At 41.6% G+C, this 25,066-nt stretch overlaps 1 protein-coding gene across 2 annotated transcripts in view; it reads right to left on the bottom strand.

The window, feature by feature from the left end:
* LOC311048328 (insulin-like growth factor 1 receptor) overlaps positions 1–24,359 on the bottom strand; it is a 91,604-nt gene extending 67,245 nt beyond the window's left edge. Inside the window, exons 1-2 of one of the 2 annotated variants that reach the window (XM_084061557.1) lie at positions 23,567–24,359; positions 3,061–3,624 (exon numbers count right to left, since the gene is read on the bottom strand). In XM_084061557.1, the coding sequence (XP_083917683.1) occupies positions 3,061–3,624; positions 23,567–23,657 (655 nt within the window). In that variant the 5' untranslated portion in view covers positions 23,658–24,359. The remainder of the gene's footprint in view (positions 1–3,060; positions 3,625–23,566) is intronic. The other variant, XM_084061556.1, reaches the window with a different exon arrangement.
* Positions 24,360–25,066: the final 707 nt, after the last annotated feature.

Raw genomic sequence — 25,066 nt, 5'->3', positions numbered from 1 at the left:
ATAGTCTATTAAAGTAGTGAAGGCAAGAACAAGGCCACACATACACACACACTTTCCTGTCACTCCCACAAAAGACGCAACAACAGACCACTATGATATGACAGCAAATGGTGCCAAAAGTCTCCTGTGGGTCATTCAGTCTGGTGGCCTTGGGAAATTGTCTGTTTCTTTTTTCTCTGTTAACATTATGATTTACTACTCTCGCAACCATGAATGCCGGGCGATAATTTGTTTATCTCATAGCCTTATTTATTCATAAAGACAACAAGAAATGTGTATGTGAACACATTACATAAATAGTTTAACACTGCCGTCAACGAGGAACTGAGAAAATGAACTGGGATTTCCCAACAGTGTGAGGAGGGAGTTGGCTGAGCAGACAGCAGCTGCTGCTGGCCCTCGCCCTTGTTCTGTGAACCGTAGAAGGTCACCATTACAGTGTTTTGGTTCCTTGTTGGTAGCCACTCTGTGAACCGTACAAGGTCACCATTACAGTGTTTTGGTTCCTTTGCGGACAGATAAGCTCCAGTGTCTCCATCCGACGTGAATTTTTATCATACTGTCTGCAGCAACCGAGGTCATTTACAGTATAGTGACGGCCCAGCGTACAGCGGTGATGCACGAGTTTGACTTGTAAGTAACCTAGGAGGTTTGAGTCAATAGAATTGTGTGCAGGCGGGATGGGTCCGCCAAGAAAATCAGTCAAATCAATTATGTTATTTTAGATTTAATAAAAAGATCTTATCACATTGCATGTAAGCTTCATTTATATAAAGCATGCCAGTCCGACATGCTTCACTTCATATAAAATTAAATTGTCATCTCGTCTTTCTGGAAATACTTTCCACTGCCTTGCGGTTTCCTAGTTGTATCTTTATCAGCGACGGTTCCAGAGCAAAGCCTTTTATTTATTTAAAAAAGTCAAGCCCTTCAAAACTAAACAGAAACTTAACTGTGATTTATATACACAATACAAATCCGTCTTTCTCCCCTAATAAATGGTGCATTTATATAGTGCCTTTATCCAAAGCTCTGTATTAGCCAGCATTACATTCACACACACACACACACACATGTAATGTTAATAACCATTCTGATGGTGCTAATGCTTATCCTATATTAAAATTGTCTGGTGGGAGGTCGGGCGGACCACGTCATCACGCTCATGTCACTACGACTCAGCTAAAACCATATAGGAGTTCCCAATGCAGATACGCCCAAATATGAAGTGTGTTGCCTAACCTCAATGTGTCGCCATGGCACCAGGCTCAAACAAATCAGTCAACTCCATATATGGATATACCCATATATGGGCATATACTGACGACAGGGATCTCCATAGACCAATTATTTGTTTACCATCATTGAGACTGGATGCACAGGTGATTGTTTCATGCAATGCAATCAATTCTCAACCTGTTGTTTCGGGGTGCGCTGGTTTCAGCACACCCCAACCCCCTCTTGTGTATTGGCTAGTGTGGCGCGTCCTAGCGAGACCTGACAGAATGGGTTTCATTTGCAACCAGTATGACCAGTGGTGAAAGTGGTTGACATTTCTTGCCGGAACTGACCCATGCACGCGCGTGCATTTTTCGGTGCGCGCGCGGGACCCCGCACATTTTTCGGGTCGAAAAATGTGCGGTTTTGGGTGGGTTTTGGTACTTTTTTTCCTTTACTTTATTTCGGTTTTAGGTTTAGGGTTAGTTTATTTAATTTTCGTTCTCATAAATAAATCCCGTCCCTGGGCCCACCCATGGCTGCACCCCTGATACACATGATGAAAACAGAGCTATATATTGTCCAACTTGACCATACTGTACAATAAGTACATTTTCAAAAAGCCAAAGTTTAAATGGGGCTGAAGCGGTTTATGTATGTTTTGTCATAATAATTAAAATCCACAAAGTAACTAGTAGTATTAAACTAAAGTTTTCAAATAATTGAGGTGGAGTAAAAGTATAATATTTGCCTCTGAGATGTATTGGAATAGAAATAAAAATATTGCAAATTGGAAATACTCCAGTCAAGTAAAATGACCTTAAAATTATACTCAAGTGCAGTATTTGAGTACATGTACTTAGTTACTTTCCACCACTATCAGCATTAGATCAGATGAATTACTCACCTTCTGAAAAGATGAAAGAAAACACACTTTTGTTCCATAGCCCCACATTGTCTTGGTTTCAGAGATCATGGTTGTAAATATGAACTTTTGCCACAAAGTCTTTATATTCCATAATGTCCCATGACCCACGTCCGTGTTATTTACATTTTTACGATGCACGTTAGTCAAGTGGAGCTGTGTTCCGTGAGCAGAAGCTGTCAAGTTGCCTCCAGAAAATAAATCTGGTTTCCTTTCAAAACGATGTGCATTTCAGAATAAGAGGTTTTTTAAAACTCTATCCTTGTAATGTTACAATTCAACACACGTTTTATTTTGAAATCATACTACTGGAAGTAGAAGTACCGAGGTAGCCTAGTTGAAACTACTTAACTTCACGCGAAAGCAGCTGTTTATGCGGAACGGGGGGAGGAAAAAAAAAAGAAGTCAGACAAACAGTGGGGGGAAATCACAGATCTGTGAGAGTGTCCCGTCGTACGCACAAATTAATGAATGGTTGTGACGCCCTGTATGTTAATCTGACGTTAGTAGATTATGTTTTATTCTTGAACATGGCCATGGGTCTGTGGCAGGTTATTTAATATGGGATTTTCACAGCTGCCTTTGACTTTTTCTTAACGGAACGGCGTTCCGGGACCGAATCTTTTATCGGAACGCCGTTCCGGACCGTTCCGGTCCACTTTCACCCCTGAGTATGACGCTTGCAACCAGTGTGACGTTGTCTGTCAAGGGGTCTATATGGGCATAAAAGGGACAAGTTCTGACAGACACAGAGATCTCCATATAGGGGCACAAAAGGGATGCAGACAGACGGCTACGGCGGGTACGCTGACAAAGCCCCCGGTACTATGAGTTAGCTAGTTGTGTTTAATTACCTTTGTGCGCGTGGTTAATGTTTAACATTTGAATAACCTGCCGACGTTAAGCGTGTTTCTTACCTCTCTGACAGTGGCTGGAGGACCAGCAGCGGTAGCTGTAGTTGTCGTTGAACACGGTGCGCTTGCACTGCGGACTGTTCTCCATGATGCCGGGGCACACGTCGCCGCACTCCTTCGACTGCTTGTTCCCGGCGATGAAGTTGTTGAACTCGGCGTCGGCGATCAGCGACCAGTCCACCGAGTCCAGGTAGCACAGCTCGGGGTTCTTCTCGATGCGGATGGCGCCGCGCGTGACGTTCCGCAGGCTGTACAGGCCGATGTCCTTGAGGCTGGTCATCTCGAAGATGACCAGCGCGTAGTTGTAGAAGAGGTTGCGCCCGCGGATCACCGTCAGGTTGGGGAACAGCGTGCTCAGCGAGTCCAGGCCCGACACGCGGAACAGCAGCAGGTAGTCGGTGATGACGGTGAGCTTGGGGAAGCTGAGCGAGCGGAAGGCGTCGTGGTTGGCGTTGGCGTTGCGGTCGCCGATCAGCAGGATCTGCAGGTAGCCCTCCACCACCGTGCAGTTCTCCAGCCGCCGGAACTCGCTCAGGTCGTTGCCGATGTCGATGCTCGGCCCACAGACTGGGGAGAGAGAGAGAGAGAGAGGTTATTTTAGTTTGCAGGAAAGGGCCCGTTTGGCACAAAATGCCACAAATAATGAACGCAGCGTCGTGCTGTGAAACTTTGCACACACACTCCCAGTAAGGTCAAAGAAGAGCCGCCATCCCAAATTCTTCAAATCGGCCTCATGGTGGCACTATAACACCCCGCTTCACACTTTGGACAATAACTCTTGAACGTAGGTTGTACACTCAAACCCTGTGGATTCCTTGGATCATTTGTGCCACACTAGCTTTTCCGACATTTTGCGTTTTCTTCAAAACGCAATTTTTGCTACTACTTCTACAAATTGTGTCCAAAACTCACAAATCACATTCTATTTAAAGTCGTAATATGATCTAGAATCTAGAATAAGATCTATCAGTCAGATTTTTCCGATTCCGTTCGGCCAAGACTGGCTTTCACATTTGCAGGCCCTGGAAGGGCAACCCGGCCTGGCAGAGACCTGCACTCAGAGGAACACACTTTTCTAGTTTTTCTTTATCCACCTGTTCCCAGCAGTCTCATTTAACCAAGTCCTTCTCACGTGTCAAGGATACTATTGAGATTTTGTCTCACAATAATTTGAAATTGTGCCCGGCTAGGGACACTAGTAGATAAAACAATACAATAGTGATATGCTATTATATGATCTGGAATGTGCATTATGAAAATATGTGTCAATATTAAAACACTTGACTTCTCATTGACGTCAAAACAATGGGGCACTCAATGCCATGAAAAAAAAACACTAATACAAATATCAATGCCACTTATTTTGGTATGCCGTGTTTACTCTACGTCCGTATTGGTCCATATTGATTATACTTTTGACCCGAGGTTATCTGGCAATGTTGACACAAGCTGTTTACACTGCAATCGTCAACTAGTCCACCGATTGACAAGCTAGACAAGGCGTGACAGGGTCAATAGTGAACTGTAGTAGGTAGGTAAACAGTGGAATACAGTCACTGATTGCTCTTGGTCTCTGGGTTATTGTTGCCATTGTACTGGTCACCCATTGGCTGGTTTCGTAATGCCTTTCATAATAAAGTGACCACTTCAAAGTGCAATTACAATGCAGAACGATACTTTTAGCAACAAGACTAAGAAGAGTCTCGGCCTGCTAGCTTGACCTTGTGCTGCTCCTTACACCCAACCAGACCTAAGTAATTTTAACCCATTGAGACCTGAAGCCGATTCTACATGTCTCCTAAATCTCAACAGTATTCTGAAAAACGTATGTTTCTATATCAGTGGTGCTCAATCTTTTTCATGTCAAGGACCCCCAAAATGATATGTATTTGGCCGCGGACCCCCATCAAAATATGTTGTTCCAGGGACCCCCAGAACCAAAGATTTGAGTTAAAAATGTTCGCTTTAAAAATATATATATTCAAAGATTTTTACACATTTTCACGATTTAAAAGAAATAGCAGATATACAAGCTCGTAGCGCGGCACTCGGTGCCGCGATATGAGCTTGTATATCTGCTATTTTTGAATAGCCCAAAGTGTAAAATAATGCTTTTTAGCTCAAATCTAAAAATGACACAGTTCCAGGTCTTAAGGGTGGCTGCCAGAGGAAAGGCCATGGGGATGGGATTTGACAAGATGACTGACCGACGACAGGGCTCAAAACTGTCAGTATATAAAGCCAAGTGAAGCAAGGTACACAATGCATGCTTGGCAAACCCCATGCATGCCCTGGATCAACGCAAGGTTGAAAATCCTGTAGGTTTTGCTGAAACACCTTTTGTACATCTAAACACAAAGACGCCTACTATGACATGTCATGATGAAGGATTACAAATTCACCATTCAATGTTTGTACAATAAAAAAAGGTTCTCAACAGTTCAAGCACGTTTCATGGTACAAACTAAAGCCAGTGTTTTTCCAGCACCTCAGTGTATTAATTGCACCATGTACAACAAAAAAACAAACTGATAGGAAGTGAAAAAAGACGAAAGTCTGTCGGGTGGAAACCTCATATAAAGGATTAAACTTCAAAAGTAGCCAAAAGTAGAAAAAGGTAGCAGATCTACAAGCTCGAAATGGGGAAAATGTGTTTGCTTCGTGACACGTTTAGAGCTTGTAGATCTGCTACTTTTGATACTTTTGTGTGACGCAGTAGTATGATCAAGTAGGCCGTTCATTTATGAAAAAAACTAAAAAAAAAAGGTTAGAAAATGGAGGATTCTGCCCCGACAGCAACGATTACACAAGACCATGTACCATCCTAAGGCCTAATAGCAGTTAAATCATTTGTGAAATAATAATCATGTGTGGGTGAGAGTGTAAATATGTTGAGTGTGTGTGTGTGTGTGTGTGTGTGTGTGTGTGTGTGTGTGTGTGTGTGTGTGTGTGTGTGTGTGTGTGTGTGTGTGTGTGTGTGTGTGTGGTCATAGTGCCTTACACATGGTTCCAGAGGGTTGTCTGTCATTGTGTTTGTCTGGTATGTGTGTTATAGTGGCAGACGTGCTAAGTAGGTTAACACATACTTGTCATTGCCTGCTGTCAGCAGCACTGATAGACAGACTGACTGCAGAAGCTATGAAACACAGCAAATGCTTCACTATGAGATGTCTTAATCACCAATGTGAGACAATTCAACACTCAGTATAGACTATAGAGCAGGGGTTTCAACAGGGGGTCCGGGACCCCTAGGGGGTCCTCAGAGATACTACAAGGGGTCCACCAAATCTTTAGCAAAAAAAAAAAAAAAAACTCAAATTGTTTCAAACACTTTCACAATTTGTTTTTAAAAAGCGAAGTGACGCGCTGTGAGCTTGTACATCTGCTATTTTTGAATAAGCCAACGCTAAAATCTAAAATAACATGCTTTAGTTTTAACCCATTAAGACTGGGAACGCATCTGTGTCATTTGAAAAATCATGAAAAGGTGTGCAAATCTTTGAATGTATACATTTTTAAAGCGAACATTTTTAACTCAAATCTTTGCTTCTGAGGGATTCTACAAATCGCTTCTAAATCCTAATTCTTTTAAAAATATTTTTTACGTATGTTGCTATAATATCAGTGGTTTTCAAACCTTTTCATGTCAAGGACCCCCAAAATTACGTATATGTATTTGGCCGCGGACCCCCGCCCCATCTCAAAATATGTAGTTCCAAGGACCCCCCAGAAGCAAAGATTTGGGTTACAAATGTTTGCTTTAAAAACTATATGCAAAGATTTACACTAATTTTCACATTTTTTTCAAAATAGCAGATCTACAAGCTCATAGCGCGGCACTCGGTGCCACGCTATGAGCTTGTAGATCTGCTATTTTTGAATAGCCAAAGAAATCTAAAAGTGCCACAGATGCTTCCCCGGTCTTAAAGGGTTAATGGGTTCAATGTTACCCGTGTTGCACAGCCCTCAGTGCTGATGATGTGTGTTGGCTGTGTGTGTCTGTGTGTGCGTGTGGACACACAACACAAGATGGTACATTCAGTTCTCTCCTCAGTCTAGATGATGATCTTGTTTTGTTTTTTTTACATTTGTGTGGATTACTGGTGTCGGGTTTACAGTAAGTTACGCTGTTGATGATTCTTTTGGTCTGGCTGCTTCACTTTCTGTTGATGCACCACCACCACCAGACTAGCTGTGAACATTGCTACAGCACTGAACTCTAATCTGTTTACTTCATGTCCCTGATACTTTATATGGGTGATCTGGGAATCGTGCGTGCGTGCGTGCGTGCGTGCGTGCGTGCGTGCGTGCGTGCGTGCGTGCGTGCGTGCGTGCGCGTGTGTGGGATAAGGGTGCCAGAATATTTTTTTGGGCACCAAGGCCTAGGCTGGTATTCCAGCCTGACAGCGTAGCGCGGGTTCGACTCCCGTTCCCGACGACCTTTGCTGCGTGTCACACACCCCCCCCCCCCCGTTCTCTCGCCCCATTTCCTGTCAGCCTACTGTCCTGTCAAATAAGGCATAAAAGCCCCATACGTGCTAGGAGTGGTCAGCCCGAGGTGCTATATTTTAACCTGTTCAATATGGGAACGCATCCGTGTCATTTTGGATTTATTTGGCTATTAAAAAAATCACACCCTGTGTGAAGAGAGTGGTGCCTTTGATGAGCCCCGTATTGATGTTGTCACCAATGTTTGTTTATTGGACATACATACACCCGGACACACAGACAAAGTCAGATATAGGAGTGGTTGGCACCTCTCAAAAATAGCAGATACACAAGCTCATAGCGCGGCACTTGTAGAACTACATTTTTTTTTACAATTTGTGCTAATTTTTGAATATATATATATTTGTAAAGCGAACATTTGTAACTCAAGCCTTTGCTTCTGGGGGTCCCTGGAACAAAACATTTTGAGATGGGGGTACGCGGACAAATATATATCATTTTGGGTGGTCCACCATTACAGCAACATACGTTTTTTTCCCCAAAACAATTAGGATTAAGAAGACATTTGTAGAATCGGCCTCGGGTATTAATGGGTTAAGCAACCGGTAAAGCGTGCAATATTGTGTCTTCATATTTCGTCTTATATTTTCATGATTCATGTTCGGGCAGCCGGGCAAAAAACACCCGATGGGTGACATCACCGTGACGATGACAATAGTCCCAGACAGTACTCCACGAAGCGACGCAGCTGAAATAACACGTTACATCAGAGCATGGAGACACACCCTGACATTCACTCTCCACTGAGCCATCACACTCGTACAGGTGTACTAGACGATAAACAAAACAGGAGGTAACAACACAATGGCTTTGTCTGAGAGGGGAATATTTTCCTACTCAAAACTTGTAGCACTCACATTCACACGTTTCATTTTCATATTCAAACTACGAACGATGCTGAGAAGGTCAAGAAATTGGGTGCTGGGGGCCGCCCTTAGCCCTTAACCCACTTAGACCTGGAACGCATGCGTGTCACTTTAGATTTCTTTGGCTATTCAAAAATAGCAGATCTACAAGCTCATAGCGCGGCACCGAGTGCCGCGCTATGAGCTTGTAGATCTGCTATTTTTGAAAAATCTTGAAAAAAAAATTTGGGGGATTTTTTTTCAAAAAACTGTTAGGATTTAGAACACATTTTTAAGAATCGCCTCAGGTCTCAATGGGTTTCTTAGCCATTTTGTACCATTTTGATAACACGTTAACACATTCAATCCGGGAACGCATACGGTGTCATTTTCGATTTTTAGCTATAACCATTATTCAAAAAATAGCCGATATACAAGCTCATAGCGCGGCACCAAGTGTCACGCTATGAGCTTGTAGATCTGCTAATTGTTTTTTTATAATCGTGAACATTTCTTTGAATGTATAGATTTTCTTTTTAGCGATTTAGGATTCTATAAAGTACAAATGTCTTCTAAATGCTAATAGTTTTCTAAAAAACATGTTTCTATATCAGTTGTTCTCAAACCTTCTCATGTCAAGGACCTCCAAAATTATATGTATTTGGTATTTGTATTTGAACTACACGTTTAAAAATAACAAAATAAATTAAAAAAAATACCAAAAAGTTTAGGCATAAGGGGGTAAGGCCCTGGGCAAGATAGGGCCCCTGAGTCTCTTCATTGTTTATAGGTATCATTTTTGTGTGGACATGAAATGGAAACCCCAGACATGTCCTGTGACCTTTTTACAACATAGACTCCTGCTGTTGTTGCAGAGTGAGAGAGAGACATGCCGTTTAGGAACCGTCTCTCTCCCTCTCAGCTCGTTGTCTTCCTTTTCTCAACATCCTCAATCCGAGAAAAAGTCAACCGAGCATGGACGCTTGTTTTCTAGCAACGCCCTGCTTCAGTTCACGCTCAGACAGTTTTGTTACACACATTCACATCTTCAGAACTGCCCAGTATGACCACAGTCTTCTTACTGCTGGCTACTGGGAGAAGCCCAGAGCAAACCCACCCCTAGTCTTCTACGCTTGGTGACTTGAGCAGAGCAGCGCCAACAGAGCGGTTGAGTGCCTTGCTCAATGGCGTGACTGGCTCATTCACTTTCTTTACACCCCCCACACACACACACACACACACACACACACCAGAGTTTCTCAGCCATTACTGCTAACTGGCAAAATCCACCTCTTAACCTCAAGGTTAGAGGTTAAGAAACAAAAAAACAAATGGAAGATAAACACTTTTTGACTGCGGCTCCACCCAGCATGCAACTCTTTTCATGGGAAACTGCTTCTACAGTCACTCAAACCCAAGAGAGCTGTGTTGCCAGATTTTGGAGAAAAATAAGCAAACAAGCCCAAAAGAAGCAACTAGGTCACGAGAGCACTTTAAACCTATATCCATTGGACATTTGAAAATAGCCGATCTACAAGCTCCCAACTATCTGCAACTTTTTAACGACACAAATCTGGTAGGGGGTCCCCGGCACAAAACATTTTTTAGATGGGGGGGTTCGTTGAAAAAATACATATTAATTTGGGGGGTTTGAGTACCACTGGTTTAAACAACATATAGGAAGCAAGCCCAAATAAGCAACTCCACTTTAGAAACAAGCCCAAGAAACCGCAATCACCAATATTTACACGCGACTTTACAGAAAAACAAGCCCAAAATCGCTTATAATAAGCAGACATGGCAACACGGCCCGAGGGAGGCAAAATAAACGACACAATGTTTCCTGGCTAAATATATATCTATGCCTGTGTATCTATGTAGAGTATGTATATGTGCATGTGTGTCAATACGGGGATGTGAAGATGCCTGTATGTGTACTGTTGATGTACGGTATGTGAATGTTTGTATTTGACCCATTCAATCCGGGAACGCATCTGTGTCATTTTAGATTTCTTTGGCTATTCAAAAATAGCAGATATATAAGCTCATAGCGTGGCACAGAGTGCCGTGCTATGAGCTTGTAGATCTGCTATTTTTGGGGGGGAAAAATAGAAAATGTGTGCAAATCTTTGGACATATATGTACATTTTTAACTCAAATCTTTGCTTCTGGGGTCTCTGGAAAAAAATATTTTGAGATGGGGGTCTGCGGCCAAATCCTCCTATAATTTGACAAACCTCTGTAGTGGTGTAGTGCGTGGTGTAGTGGTGAGGCCAAAATTGGTTCTGCCCGTTTCTCCTCAGTGGCTGGAGCAATTGATCTGAATTTGCACACAGCCATTGACCACCTAAAACAGCAAAGTTTTCCGATTACACGAAATCTCAGCTGTTTATTTGCGCTTTTGTGTTCGCTGGCTCCAGGGTTGCCAGATCACGTGCGCATATCCCCCCACGGGTATGGTCTAGTACGTACATATCATTTTGGGTGGTCCTTGACAGGAAAAGGTTTGAGAATGCGAACCACTGATACTATAGCAACATAAGTTGCTATAGTATCAGTATAGTGCTATGAACTTGTATATCTGCTATTTTTGAATAGCCCAAAGTATAAAATAATGGTTAAAGCAACAAAAAATAATTCTGAAATGACACAGTATGCGTTCCAGGTCTTAATGGGTTAATGTATACACAGACATTCTATGTGTGCCCACTCATCTATATGTGTGACTGTGACTGTGAGTATAGATAGTATGTCAGTTGTGTTTGCATTACATGGATTCAATTGTAAGTAAACTTTCCGAATGGCTAAACAGCTGAAATGTACCCTGTTGAGAAACAGCTTTACAATAAGACAAGAAGACACTGGCCTCTTGTTTTCAGTGTGTCAACGTTAATGGGTAACGGCAGTGCAGTTTGGATTTGGGCAGTGGTTCCCAGACTTGGGGTCGGGACCCCGAATTATTTTGAGGGGTCCCCAGATGATTAGCTTAATGTGCAACATTGTTTTCTCACTCAACAGTAAACAAACCAACATACAGGGTATACAGGGTATCTGCACATTTCTAAAGTTACAATTAAAATGACTTTTTAAGACCTTTTTAATACCAAATTGGCCAAATTGTCAAATATTACGTGAGAAAGAGGCAAACGTTGTGAAAATAGCCGATTTCCAAACTCACAAGTTTGTAGATCAGCTATATTTTCACAATGTTTATCTGTGGAACCGAGTCAAACTAAATGTAATGCCTACAATTCCAAATGCTTGTCAGGGGTTGGGGGGGGTCCCCAGTTCAAATATGATTATTTTTTGGGGGGGTCGCGGCCTGAATAAGTTTGGGAACCCTTGGGTTTGGGTACAGTTGGTGGTACTGGGCGTCAACAGGAGAAAAAAAAAGGTGGACAACAGCAAACCACAACCTCACTGGCGTTTATTGCATTTATATCACCTTTTTGGGGCGGAACATATTCTGCTTTATTTCAGATAGGACGTTGTGGATAGACAGGAAATCAAGGCACAGAGAGAGAGAGAGGGTAGAGACATGATGCTAGACAAGCAGCATATCTTGATTACAATACACAAATAAGGTCTCTTCTGCCAGATATAAGAAATTGGCAATATCGCTACCCAGGGCTTGGCTTGAAATTAACTTTTTTACGGTGTGGCCCAGTAGGAGCCTAGCCGTCTATGAGGGGGTTTCCTTGAGACGTTTCCTTGAGACGGTCACTAAACGGCATGCCTCTCTCACTCTGCAACAGCAGGAATCTATGTGTTGTAAAAAGGTCACAGGCCATGCTCTAGGCCTAATCGCATGTCTAATCGCAATTACTTGAAATAATCACGTTTATTTTCTGTTTGTCTGTCTGTGTATTCGAAGCTCCCTAATCTCACAAATCGTATCGTGAAGCTGTAGGCAATACATTACCCAGCCCTAAAATCGACTATGAAGAAGTGGGGCTTGGCAGACATGCGAGTGCGGCGAGCCTGAGCAGACTGCCGAACACACAATCGCCAACTGTCCCATGATGGCACGGACCACCTTCGGAGGGCCGGCCTCCTCTTCCAAGTGGGACCAGAGACAAGGGGCGTGGCTGCACGAGTCACCACACCGAGTTGGACATTTGAGGACGACATACGAAAGAAGTGAAACTAGTCACTGCACACATCCCTAATGTACAAGGAGACTAAGCGATTCGAAATATGATTATTTTGGGGAGTCGCGGCCAGAAAGGTTTGGGAACCCATGCTCTACACATTATTCATCTATTTAAAAACACAATTGTCCACTGATGATCCTTATATTCAGAGATATGACACATTCTAATCCAGATCAAGTTGGGACGCGATTATGAGCTTATAGATCTACTATTTTCACAGGAGGTTCACCCCCCCCCCCCCCCCCCCCAGAATAGGGACGCTAGGGTTCAAGTGGTTAAAAATTAAAGGGTTTTTATATTTGTTTTGTATATTTTTTACAACATTTGATGTGCCACCGCCGCAAACAAAATAAATCTCTTCCAAGACATACTCCTAAACAAGGCTCCACGATTCATCCCATCCATCACCAGTGGAGGAGAGGGGGGCGAAAAAAAAGGAAAAATGGTCAGGGAGTTTTTAAAATAGAACCCCCCCCCCCCCACCTCCAAAAAAGGGGAGGGCAGCAACACAGACTAACTCCTGTTGAACAGACTGAGCAGTCTGTCAAACTCTGTGTTGTTGGCTTTACACAGAAAAACCCCAACCTGACAGAGAGAGAGAACGGTAGAGAGAGAGAAACTGATCAAATAGACTGAGTGGAGGGGCGGAGGCCAAAACACAGAGAAAGAGAGAGAGAGAGACAGAGAGAAAGAGGGGGGGAGAGAGAGAGCTAGGAGAACAGGAAGAGTTAAGTTAAATGAACAAGAGACAGAAAGAGAAGCGAGAGGAAAACAGGGGTAGAGAGGGAGATAATCAGAAGCAGGGACAGAAAAAGACAGCACACAGAGAGAGAGAGAGATTGTGCCAGTGAGCCCAGGTTTAGTGTATCCCTGGCACAGTGTTGCCATGTCCGTTTATTATAAGCGACTTTGGCCTTCTTTTTCTGTAAAGTTGCATGTAAATATTGGTGGTTGTGTTTTTTTGTGGTAGTTTCTAAAGTGTAGTTGCTTATTTGGGCTTGCTTACACATTTTTTTATTATCATTTGAACCAGTGGTTGTCAAATATTTTCATGTCATGGACCCCCAAAATAATATGTATTTGTCCCCTAACCCCCATCTGGAAATGCCAGGAAGCCCGGTACCAGATTTGTGTTGTTAGAATGTTTCAAAAATATTCCACATTTTATTTAAAGATCTTGTGAAAATAGGCTATCTACAAGCTCACAACGCGTTGCATCCCGTTGTGAGCTTGTAGATCGGCTATTTTCGAATAGCCGATGTATACTACTGCTGTGTGTGTGTGTGTGTGTGTGTGTGTGTGTGTGTGTGTGTGTGTGTGTGTGTGTGTGTGTGTGTGTGTGTGTGTGTGTGTATATATATATATATATATATATATATATATATATATATATATATATATATTAATGAATCTAATTAATTAGAGGCTTTGTAATTAATTAATCTAAATTAATCGCATATCAATATTTGACCTGAGAAGCAATTTCTTTTCAGTTAAAACAGATTTTGGTATATGAGTGAATCAATGAGTGAATACATAAGTTTAAGCAACAAAAAATAGTTCTGCACACAAGCGTGTTTTTATCCACGCTTCCATCAGAGAGTTTTTTAAATCTAAATGTCCCATCCACTGGGCCAAGCAAAGCAGTCTGATCGGCTTCTTGTCCCATTGCGTGCACTGGGGTGTGTTGGCTGTTGGTTGGTGCACTGGTATGATCGGTACACCTGAAACTCGTCCAGTTCTGTGGTGCATAAACTAAGCGCGATTAAAATGCGATTAATTTTTTTAATCGCGTTAATTTTCTGTAATTAATGAATCTAAATTAATCAGTTAAAGTCCCAGCCCTAATACACACACATATATATATATATATATATATATATATATATATATATATATATATATATATATATATATATATATATATATATATATATATATATATATATATATATAGGTTTAAAGTGCCCATGTAGCCTATAGTCGCTTCTTTTGGGCTTGTTTTCCTAAACCTGGTTGCTTATTTCTCTCCCAAAATCTGGCAACACAGCTGGCAGGCTACAGCGTGTGTAAAGCTTCCTTGTGTGGGCTGAACCTGTGCAGTGTCTGAGTTACTTTACCAGTGTGGGATAAAGTCAGGGCCAAGCCGGCCTCGGGGTTACCGAGTTCACTCTTTGCTGTTTGTTTTTATATACACAGTATTAGGCTACAACACCGTATTGCTAACTGCTTTTTCTTTCTTCGCATTTCAGTTAAATATCAAAATGTACAATGTTAATGTGTTTGGATGGATATTGTGCAAAAGATTTGTACAACAAGGCCCAGGAAAGGAGGAATCCCAATGGTAATAATATGCTCAACAAAACATTTCCTCCCACATCATGCAACCTGATTTAGGCCTGCGATTCTGCACAACAACTAGCAATACCTTGGTTAGAAAGCTGACTGAAACAATTGTTCATATCCGCGTCTGCTTTCAGAAAAACAAAAGGAGCCCCTTGTGATCAGGAAATTGCATTAGTGACATTGGGGGGTTATCAAATGGACAACTTAAAATCGGTTAAATTAGACCCACAGCTATTTTGGAAGGATCAACCGAGAATCCTGACTTCCCAAGAGTAGAGCACTATTGTACTACAACGCTCTGTGTGCTGACTGACTCTTCAGCCATGTAAACAATTTAAATTACACAACTTCCAAGCAATGTAGCAGCAAAGTCAAATATTTATTTTCTAGAATGTTCCTTTCAAAACTAAATGTGCATACCTGACTTCTTGGCATTCTGAAAATTGCCCCGTAACTATGTTTAATACATAAACATGGACATTGTAAGTTCATTTTGAGTACAAGTACTGAGGAATTCTGCACCGATACAAAACATTGCATTTGCTAGATGCCTTTAAATTAAAACACAGCCGAAATCTAATGGGAGCCATGCTGTGTGAAGAATGGAGTCAGTGTTTTATCACTGAACAACACTGCTCAGTAGAACTACAACAACCTGGCAATTCTTCACAATGAAAACTTATTCCCAGGTCAGACGTAGTCAACAAAAGGAGGCTAGGCTAAATGAGGGCTGGACTGCTAGTAGGAACACAAACCGAGATGGTAAAACCAAAATTAAGCTTCTGGGAAAGTGTCGTGCGACAACTATTCGGGGGGCGGCAGTGGCTCAGGGGTAGAGTGGCCGGATGGAAACCGCAAGGTTCCCAGTTCGATCCCGGGCTCCCCCAGAGTTAGTGTCGAAGTGTCCTTGAGCAAAACCCCTTATTGCTCCCGAGGAGCAGGTTGGTGCCATGGGTGAATGTAATGCACAATCGATGTACAACGCTTTGGATAAAAGCGCTATATAAATGCACCATTTAATACCATTTATTCATCCCATCGACTTCATACTTGGCAGGTGTATTGCTGAGGACCAAAGGTAGAGCCATGTTGAGCATGAAGTTGATTGGATGACAGTTCTCGAGAACAATACTGTGGTGTGGTTCAACAACATTGCATGAAAAATTGAGAATAGCCAGCACACAATAAATGTCCTTTTCACATTTTATTTACCTCTCCACAGACAGAGTAACGGACGCGTTTCAACCCAACAGGTCTTCCTCAGCGTTGTCAAGAAGTAAATAAAACTATGTGAAAAGGACATTTATTGTGCCTGGCTGTTCTCTCATTTCCATGACATTGTCGAGCCGTGCACCTTGGGACTTTTATTTAATCTGGAGTGTTGCGGGCATTCTGCTTTGCAGGGCTTTCTCTCAACAACATAGCGAGCAGCACTTTCAGGTGCTCCGAATGCCTCACGCATTCCATGAGCCAAGAAATGGGCCCCGAGCTCTCATTCCAAACTTGCCACGTGCTCCGAACATCCATGACCTGAATTGGCACTACACTACTTTCTACAAACATTGTTATAACAGAGGAATCTGTTACTACTTCGATATCTTATTAAAGGACTGTATTATTCTGTAGGTACTGCTGGCTCTTGTGACTGTCACAAGTGGTAAGGCTGTTTAAGGCTGAGATGAGTGGCTCAGCCTATGAGATCCTATAGAGCCGAGGTCTCGTACTCTATCTGGTGGATGGGGCCGAGAATCAGTGGTTCTTGAATCACAAACGTTGAATATGGGTGGATAGGCCCTGGCTATTTATCTAGTTATTTGTTTTTCTGATTCTACAACTGCCTTGACACACACTCTGTCTAACAGCTGTGGGTATTTATTGGTAGAATATGATGTCATACGATCATAGGACGACGTCACACTGGCGCTGCGTCCTTAGTCGGGACGATTATCCCATCGTCATCGTCGCCCCGGCAACAATTGTTGTTTACATGCCCAAAAAGCAGCAGAGTAGAGAACGTTTCACTGATATACCAATAGATGTATCGTAGATCTTTTTATTTAAAAAACAATATTGTCTATACATAATTTAGCTATTCAGTCATCAAAGATTCAATTTGAGTAACAAAATCCGTCAAAACATTTTAATAATAATAAAAGTTAAAGTTATAGAGTTCTGAATGTTCTAAATGACTTGACCACAACAATAGTGGAAGTTGTTTTGACTTTCGCTACTTATTAAACTAGAAGGATGCATTCTCTGGTCTCATGAATTTGAGAAGGACATTATGACCAAGGACGCAAGTCCATTCTTCGCATTCTTATTATAGAGAAAAGGCCAATTAGATTCAGAACGCATACACTTACGTAATGCTGTGGCTTTCTAGCCCATGGAAAGGTAAACTGATTCTTAACACTGCAAACCAGCAATGACACCAACCCAGAATAGATCAGAACCAGAACTAGGTTTGTGGAAAGAGGTGCCAAAGAGCAGTTAACTGGCTTAGTAGTGGAACTGAGACAAAAACACTTAATTTACCTAATTAAGTAGATAGTATTTAGGGGTGTGCCGATATATCGTCCCGCGATATATCGCGATACGTTTTCGCGACGATATGTATCGTTTTTGAAAAAAAAAATATCGTTTTTGAAAAAAAAAAATATATATATATATATATATTTTTTTACAATCATAATAATCAGGCATGCAAACGGCCCCGAAGTGAAAAGAGTGACAACATGTTTTTTTTTCGGGTCAGGTGTCATACTATTTGGATTCAAAACGGCTATTGTAGCTGAAAAGCTACAAGTTTGCATGTCTGAATAATGCAAAAACAGAATTATTTGTTTGCATTTTCTTTTTTTCTCCTCCATATATTTTCATAATAAAAAAAGTGCGTATCGTATCGTATCAAAATCGTATCGAAGTTGTGAGCCAAATATCGTATCGTATCGTTTCGTGAAATTAGTGTATCGGCACACCCCTAATAGTATTATTTCAGTATTGTTTTTTTGTTAAATCAAACCCTAGTCTTGGTAAGTGCTTACCAAAGAACAGATTGTTTTTGCAGGATTTCCTCTTTTATCAACAAAAGTGCTCTTAAGACTCTAGCTGGAGCCCTCATTCAATGCCATTTTGATTATCCTTGCACCTCTTGGTTCTCCAATCTCCAACATCTCAATGTCACTAAATACTAAGCTTCAGACCTCCCAGAACAAACTGATACGACTACTTCTCGGCCTTAAGCCCATGACCCACCTAATTCCAACACACTTTGCTAGTTTGGGATGGCTCAGGGTAGAAGACAGGGTTAAGCGAATATCACTGGGATTGGTATTTAAGATAGTTAAAGAGACATTGCCCTCAGTGCCCACAATACCCTCATACATGTCAACACTAGAGGAAGCGACCATGATCTGGTACCACCCACATTTAGAACAAACATGGGAAAGTTCTCATTCTACTGCTCTGCCACCAAAATGTGGAATGCCCTGACACCATCCATTAAAGGATGTGTAACACTGGTTTCTTTCTCTTTTGTACATATAGTGTTTGTATTTGTTGTACAAAGTGTTATTGTTATTTATTATTGTTATTTTTGTATACCATGAATTGCATACATAGGACCATAATGGAAAGAAGTCTATAAGTGCTATCCTTTTAGCATTAATGTCTTGCTGTACCACTGTTTTACATTTCTGACTAATAATAAAGTATTCAATAATAAATAAATAAATAACGTTTCAACCATTGCAGGGCAGAACATGTCCATCTTCTCCATCCCTCTCTTCTGTCTTTCACCTCCTCTCTCTCCCTCTCTCCTCCATCCCTTTCTGCATATCTCCTGCCTTCGCTCTCTGTCCTTCTCTGACCCTAAACCTAAAAACAACTTCAAATTAAAAAGGTCAAGTGCCGTAGAGATTCTTTTATGGGTCTGGGTCAGGACAATCCATATATTCATGAGGGAGGACTGTACAGACGTGATGATGACTAGAGTTCAAACACAACATCAAGTTCACTCACTGCCTTTATTATAATGCTTTAATCTTATCTCTATTCTGGCAATGACACGTCCCCCAATTAGGCCTCTATATGATTTTCAAGGATCTCACAGGAATGTTGTCTGTCTGTCCACTGTGGCTCCGAGTCTGAGTCCCTAATGTTGACTGCATCTGTAATGCTGATGATCTAGGAACTGAAGCTGATTTTCAGTTGTTGCAACAAGTCACCCTGGACTGTTTACCTAAATGGTAAATACAATTATAAAAAAAAGGCAAATGGAATTTGGTCTCCTTCTAATGACAAAATGAAAAGGCTCCAAACGGAAGTGTACTTAATGAATGGCAGGTTACTTACTGGTTCCAGTGTTAAGTGTGTGTGTGTGTGTGTGTGTGTGTGTGTGTGTGTGTGTGTGTGTGTGTGTGTGTGTGTGTGTGTGTGTGTTGGAGGACGGACGCAAGTGTGTGAGATAGATAGGTACAGAGAGAGAGCAAGAAAGAGAAATACACAGGTTGTGTGTGTGTGTGTGTGTGTGTGTGTGTGTGTGTGTGTGTGTGTGTGTGTGTGTGTGTGTGTGTGTGTGTGTGTGTGTGTGTGTGTGTGTGTGTGTGAGAGTGAGAGAGAGAGAAACAGAGGGAGGTGGATAAAAGAGATCGTTTGTAACCATGTTTTGTTAAATGACGACAACAACACAAGCAGAGAGCTTGATATTACCCAATTATACCTCTGGGATCAATATTTCTTTCTCTCTTTATCTAATAAGCAATAGAGATTATAATAGTACATCAGTCCAGCAAATGGTATAGCGTAGGCCTAGCCCAATACAGCTTATTTCTAATTAGTAACTATGCCACTTTGGCTACTAGTCTGTATGGCCTGGCCTACTTGTTGTTTACTAGTTGTACGAACTCTTGTTTTATTGTTGTATTGTTTTATTGGATCTTGTTTAGTCGATACACTTATTTGTTTTAGCTCGTGCTCATTTGATTTTGCTATTTTGTCTCATCTGTTTAAGAAAGTAGGTAGCTGATATATTGCACTTTTACCTTAGCGCTAGGTATACTCTTGGTTGCTTGTTTTTGCAGGAAATACACTTAAGACTTCTGGTGATTAGTAGTTTCGTTCCCTAATCTCTACCTATGTTGAATGCACTTATTGTAAGTCGCTTTGGATAAAAGCGTCTGCTAAATGACTGTAATGCAATGTAATGTATGCCTAGTAGTAGAACCAGAAGGTCTTGAAGTACATTGGTTCTCAAAGTGGGGTCCGGGGACCCCAAGGGGTCCTTGGGGAGGTACCAGGGGGTCCCCAGAAAAATTAGTTAATAAAGTGACACTATAATTGTAACTCCTTTATCCATATTTTATACTTTGGCTATTTTTGAATAATCTTGAAAACGTGTGCAAATCTTTAAATCTTTTTTTTTTAAGGTGAACATTTTTAACACAAATCTTTGCTTCTGGGGGTTCCTTGCACAACATATGTTCAGATGGAGGTCCACGCTCATACATACATATGAAATTGGGGGTCCTCGACACGAAAAAGTTTGAGAACCACTGTTGTAGTAGTACTCCTTCTATAGACATGCCATAAACTTGACGAGAACAGGTACTGCCGTTTCTTCAGGGACCAATTTGGTCAAACAAAGTGTGACAGTAAATGAGAGATTGTTACAACAGCATAACGATGAATGTGACCGCTTCAGTGCTTCAGCTACTTATTTAGCCAACTCCATCGGCTACTGGGGTGTGGTGTCATACACTCTAGATCAGTTGATGTTTGTCTGTCTGTATTTCACTTGTTTTTTATCCATAATAGAGGAGCTTTCGACTGTCAGCACCAACACATTACTGTATCTGACTGACCAACACAAGTCAAATAACTAGCCGTGGGAATAAGAATCAACAGTTCATGAGCCAAGAGGCCTAATAGCCCAGGAACCTATCTCCTGTTTCCTAAGCGTGAGGCAGGGAGGTTGAGGTACAGCGGTGGTCCTCAACCTTTTCAGGCCGCAACCCCCCCCAAAATAATCATATTTGAACTGGAGACCCCCCACCCACCCTGACAAGCACTTAGAATTGAAGGAGTAGAGGCATTACATTTTGTTTGACTCGGTTCCACAGATAAATGTTGTGAAAATAGCCGATCTACAAGCTCAATGCGAGTGTTTTCACAATTTTTGCCTCTTTCTTGTATTATTTGACAATTTGACCAATGTTTCACCAGTTGTTAGTAGTATAGTTTGTTGATAACTTTTGATGCAGGAGCGGTCTTTATTTATTAAAAAGATCTTAAAAGTTCTTAAATTGTCACTTCACTGTCATCTGCCCCCCCCAGGGATCACGACCCACAGGTTGAGAACCACCGATACGGTACAGTCACTCCCTGGACATGACCCAGTGCCAAACAGGGAGGCATTGGGTACCATCTCTATAGTCCTTGACTCCCTGGTATAAAACTCAGCCAGGGATTGAACCCCCCAACCACACAATCTCAGGGTCAGATAACTGTAACCACAAGGACGCTGAGCTGAAACCAACACAAACACTAGTTGTATTGCTTCAAATTGTCAAACAATATTGTGTAAGCCAACCCACAAGAGCCTTTATTTTACAGTCAGGTTGTATTTGCCCGTCTGACCCGTGTCCGAGATCACTTAGTATTAGTTTGTTGATTACTTTTGGTGCATTAATGGTCTTTTTTTAGGAATTAAAAAAGGTCTTAAAAGTCCTTAAATTGTCTCTTCACTGCTATCTATGGACCGCCCAAAAATCATGTGGGGACACGATCCACGGGTTGAGAACCACTGATTTAGCTGATGATCTTATACAGAACGACTTACAAACAAGTACAAAATGGGCTTCAGTTCCCACTAGATCATAAACATTACAAGGAGGAACCAATAGTAAGGATTTGTAACTCAATCCCTCGGAGCCACCACCACACGCAAGTGTAGCATCTCATAAATACATAACAGCAACAACAAAACAATAAAAATAGAGGCTGCATGGCAAGGCTGTTTTGCTGTGGTGCCGTGCTCACATAATGCACAGGAGGCTGAATGCAAAAGCAGTCAGCAACAATAATACTACAGCCTTAATGTTGGGCCATAAACCATATAAATAGCCAACAAATGACTTTCATCCTTACATTAACCTTATTCACTTTGCATCTCTCAACCGTATACGTTCAAATAATTCAGCAAAAATCCTCTCCTCTCTCTCTCTTTTGCTTCCACTTCTAATTGTCGTTATTCAGAAATCTGATTTCAGTAAATGAACACACATTATTATAAAACCTGGAGGCACTCTGTTGCATTAATCACGCAGGTTTAGAGAAAATGTAACAATCAGTCAAAAATATGGAGACACATTTTATGAGGACCTGAATACTTTTCATGACCCGTTGTATTTAGGTGTGTGCTTGACTACACTATCATTATAATAGTATTATAGTCAAATTTAATTTACCACAAAGTAAATATTTGTTGAAATGTAAAAATGCCCATAAAAAGAAAGTGGGCAGAAATAACACACAATGTTTTTTGCTACTGCATGTTAATACCATGTTATTGAACAGTGCACTACACAGTACAGTTTCTGGGGCAATTAAAACTAAACCAAATGAAATTCAGTTAATGGATCACAGTATGCAAATAATTGATACACCAATGACTAAAAAACTGCTCTCTCTCTGTGTGTGTGTGTGTGTGTGTGTGTGTGTGTGTGTGTGTGTGTGTGTGTGTGTGTGTGTGTGTGTGTGTGTTAAGGAGTTGTACAGTAGGTGTGTGTTATTGACATTCTCTGCCAACTTTGATGTTCATTGACCAAGTTCAAGGCAGCAGCGAGTTCATTTCAGGTGGTGTGTAGGAATATTGAATGTTATTTAACATTACAAATGATGTAGGTAGGGGAATTTGGAGAGAAGTGATGATCAATAAAATGGTGTTTTTGACTTGACTTATTTACTCTCTCCACCATCATTATCATCAAACACATGTGGTAGACCAGTGGTTCTCAACCTGTGGGTCCCCACACGATTTTGGAGGGGTCCCCAGATGACAGTGAAGTGACAATGTTGTAATACCTCATAAAGAAAGAAAAGAAAAAGACCATTACTGCATCAAAAGCAATCAACAAACCCTACTATAAAAGCTAGTCAAACATTGGCCAAATTGTCAAATGAAATAAGAAAAGAGGCAACATTTTTGAAAATAGCAGATCTGCAAGCTCAAAAGGCGTTGGGGGCTTGTAGATCTGCTATTTTCACAATATTTATCTGTGGAACCGAAAATGTAATGGCTTCAATTCCAACTGCTTGTCAGGGTGGGGGGTCCCCAGTTCACATTATGATGATTTGGGAGGGGGGGGGGGGGGGGTTGCGACCAGAAAAGGTTGAACCACTGTGGTAGACAGATACATGTGTTGTGACTTACATGATGTTTTTCCCATAGTATTGTATATATATCTGTCTGTCACTAAATGTTTCTATGAATTGAATACACATGGACGGACCCAATGGAGACAAGCAATATGGGTTCAATCCTTTTAGCATTGCATTTGTATTAAACTGTACTCTGTGCTTTTTTTTTGATGCAAACTGCTAATAAAGTATTCAATCAATCAATATTCAATCAATCAAAAAAAAAACTTGACTTACTTTCTCCATTAGCAGCAGGCCAGGAGCACATCATCACACTCAGCAGCAACACACCACAAAACAAGGTCACATTAAAACCCTGTCTCTCCATTCCTGTGGAAACGGTACAAATCCTCCCCAGGAGGTCCCTCAGATAAATAAATATGTTCCAAAGAGTCAGAAGAAAAAGAGGTGGTGGAGGGGGAAAAAAAACTAAATAAACACCACTGGTCCAGATAGTTCTTAGTGTTTTTTTTTTAACCAGCCCAGACACACAACACTGCTTAGCTTTAGCTCTAAATGGGAGCAGGCTAACAGCTAGCTGTGGTGATGCTAGCTGTTTAGGATTATCTGTGGGATTCTCCCTCAAATCGCCGCGTTGTTGTTGTTGTTGTTGTTATTATCCCCCGTTTAACGGACGACATATGTTAATATCTTCATCATTAAGTAGTGTTATTATAACGTTGCGCTATTCTTCCGTTGCTGTGCGATAAGAACACCCGTAGAGGAGGGAGAATGGTAAACAAGAAGAACAACACGCGTTGTTGTTGCTGCTGCTGGTGGAAATGGAAATTCCTCCTCGGGAAGAAGGAGAATCCGCATCTTCTCCCATTTTTTTCTTCCCTCCAGGAGCCCCCAAAAAATGGGACTTGAAGAAAAAAAATGAAATAATAAAGATGAAAAATAAAATGAGATCTGTGTCCCGTTTTCTTTCAGACGTAGCTGGAAAGGAAAGCAGTGCAGATAGAGCAGGTTTAGTGTGGTGCTGCTGCTGTATGGAGGCAGCAGAATGTGCTCTCAGTCCTACTAGCAGATAGATAGTGTGGTGGTGCTGTATGTATGGAGGCAGGCTGTGCTCTCTGGCTGCTCTCACTCCTACTATATAGTAGTGTGGTGGTGCTGTATGGAGGCAGCAGGCTCTCCTCTCAGTCCTACTATAGTGATAGTGTGGTGGTGGTGGTGGTGCTGCTGCTGTATGAAAGCAGCAGGCTGGCGGTGGGTGCTCTATAGTCTCCTCTCAGTCCTAATAGCAGCACATGAATGAACAGAGAAATAACACTGTGCCGAGCTAAGCCGTGCTCGGCGTTGCCATGTCTGACTGTCTATTATAAGGAAGACTAGAGTGCCCCCCCCCCCCGCCCCCCGGTGTTAAATTGGCTATTTTGAGCACATTTTCTTTTTATTTTAATTAAAATAAAAGTCTTTGAAAAATGGTCTTTAAGTAGCCTAATATAAAGTATTGTAATATTTTCGCGCGCCGAACTGGAATCGTACCCCGGTCTCCAACTCAGCAGACCGGCAGATAACAAGCAATGCCAAGATAGAGAGAGAGAGAGAGAGAGAGAGAGAGAGAGAGAGAGAGAGAGAGAGAGAGAGAGAGAGAGAGAGAGAGAGAGAGAGAGAGAGAGAGAGAGAGAGAGAGAGAGAGAGAGAGAGAGAGAGAGAGAGAGAGAGAGAGAGAGAGAGAGAGAGAGAGAGAGAGAGAGAGAGAGAGAGAGAGAGAGAGAGAGAGAGAGAGAG

Source organism: Gymnoscopelus microlampas, assembly GCF_963454915.1.
Source record: "Gymnoscopelus microlampas genome assembly, chromosome: 1".
Lineage (NCBI taxonomy): Eukaryota > Metazoa > Chordata > Actinopteri > Myctophiformes > Myctophidae > Gymnoscopelus > Gymnoscopelus microlampas.
Note: the sequence above shows the minus strand (reverse complement) of the source record. Positions and strands in the feature narration are given on the sequence as shown.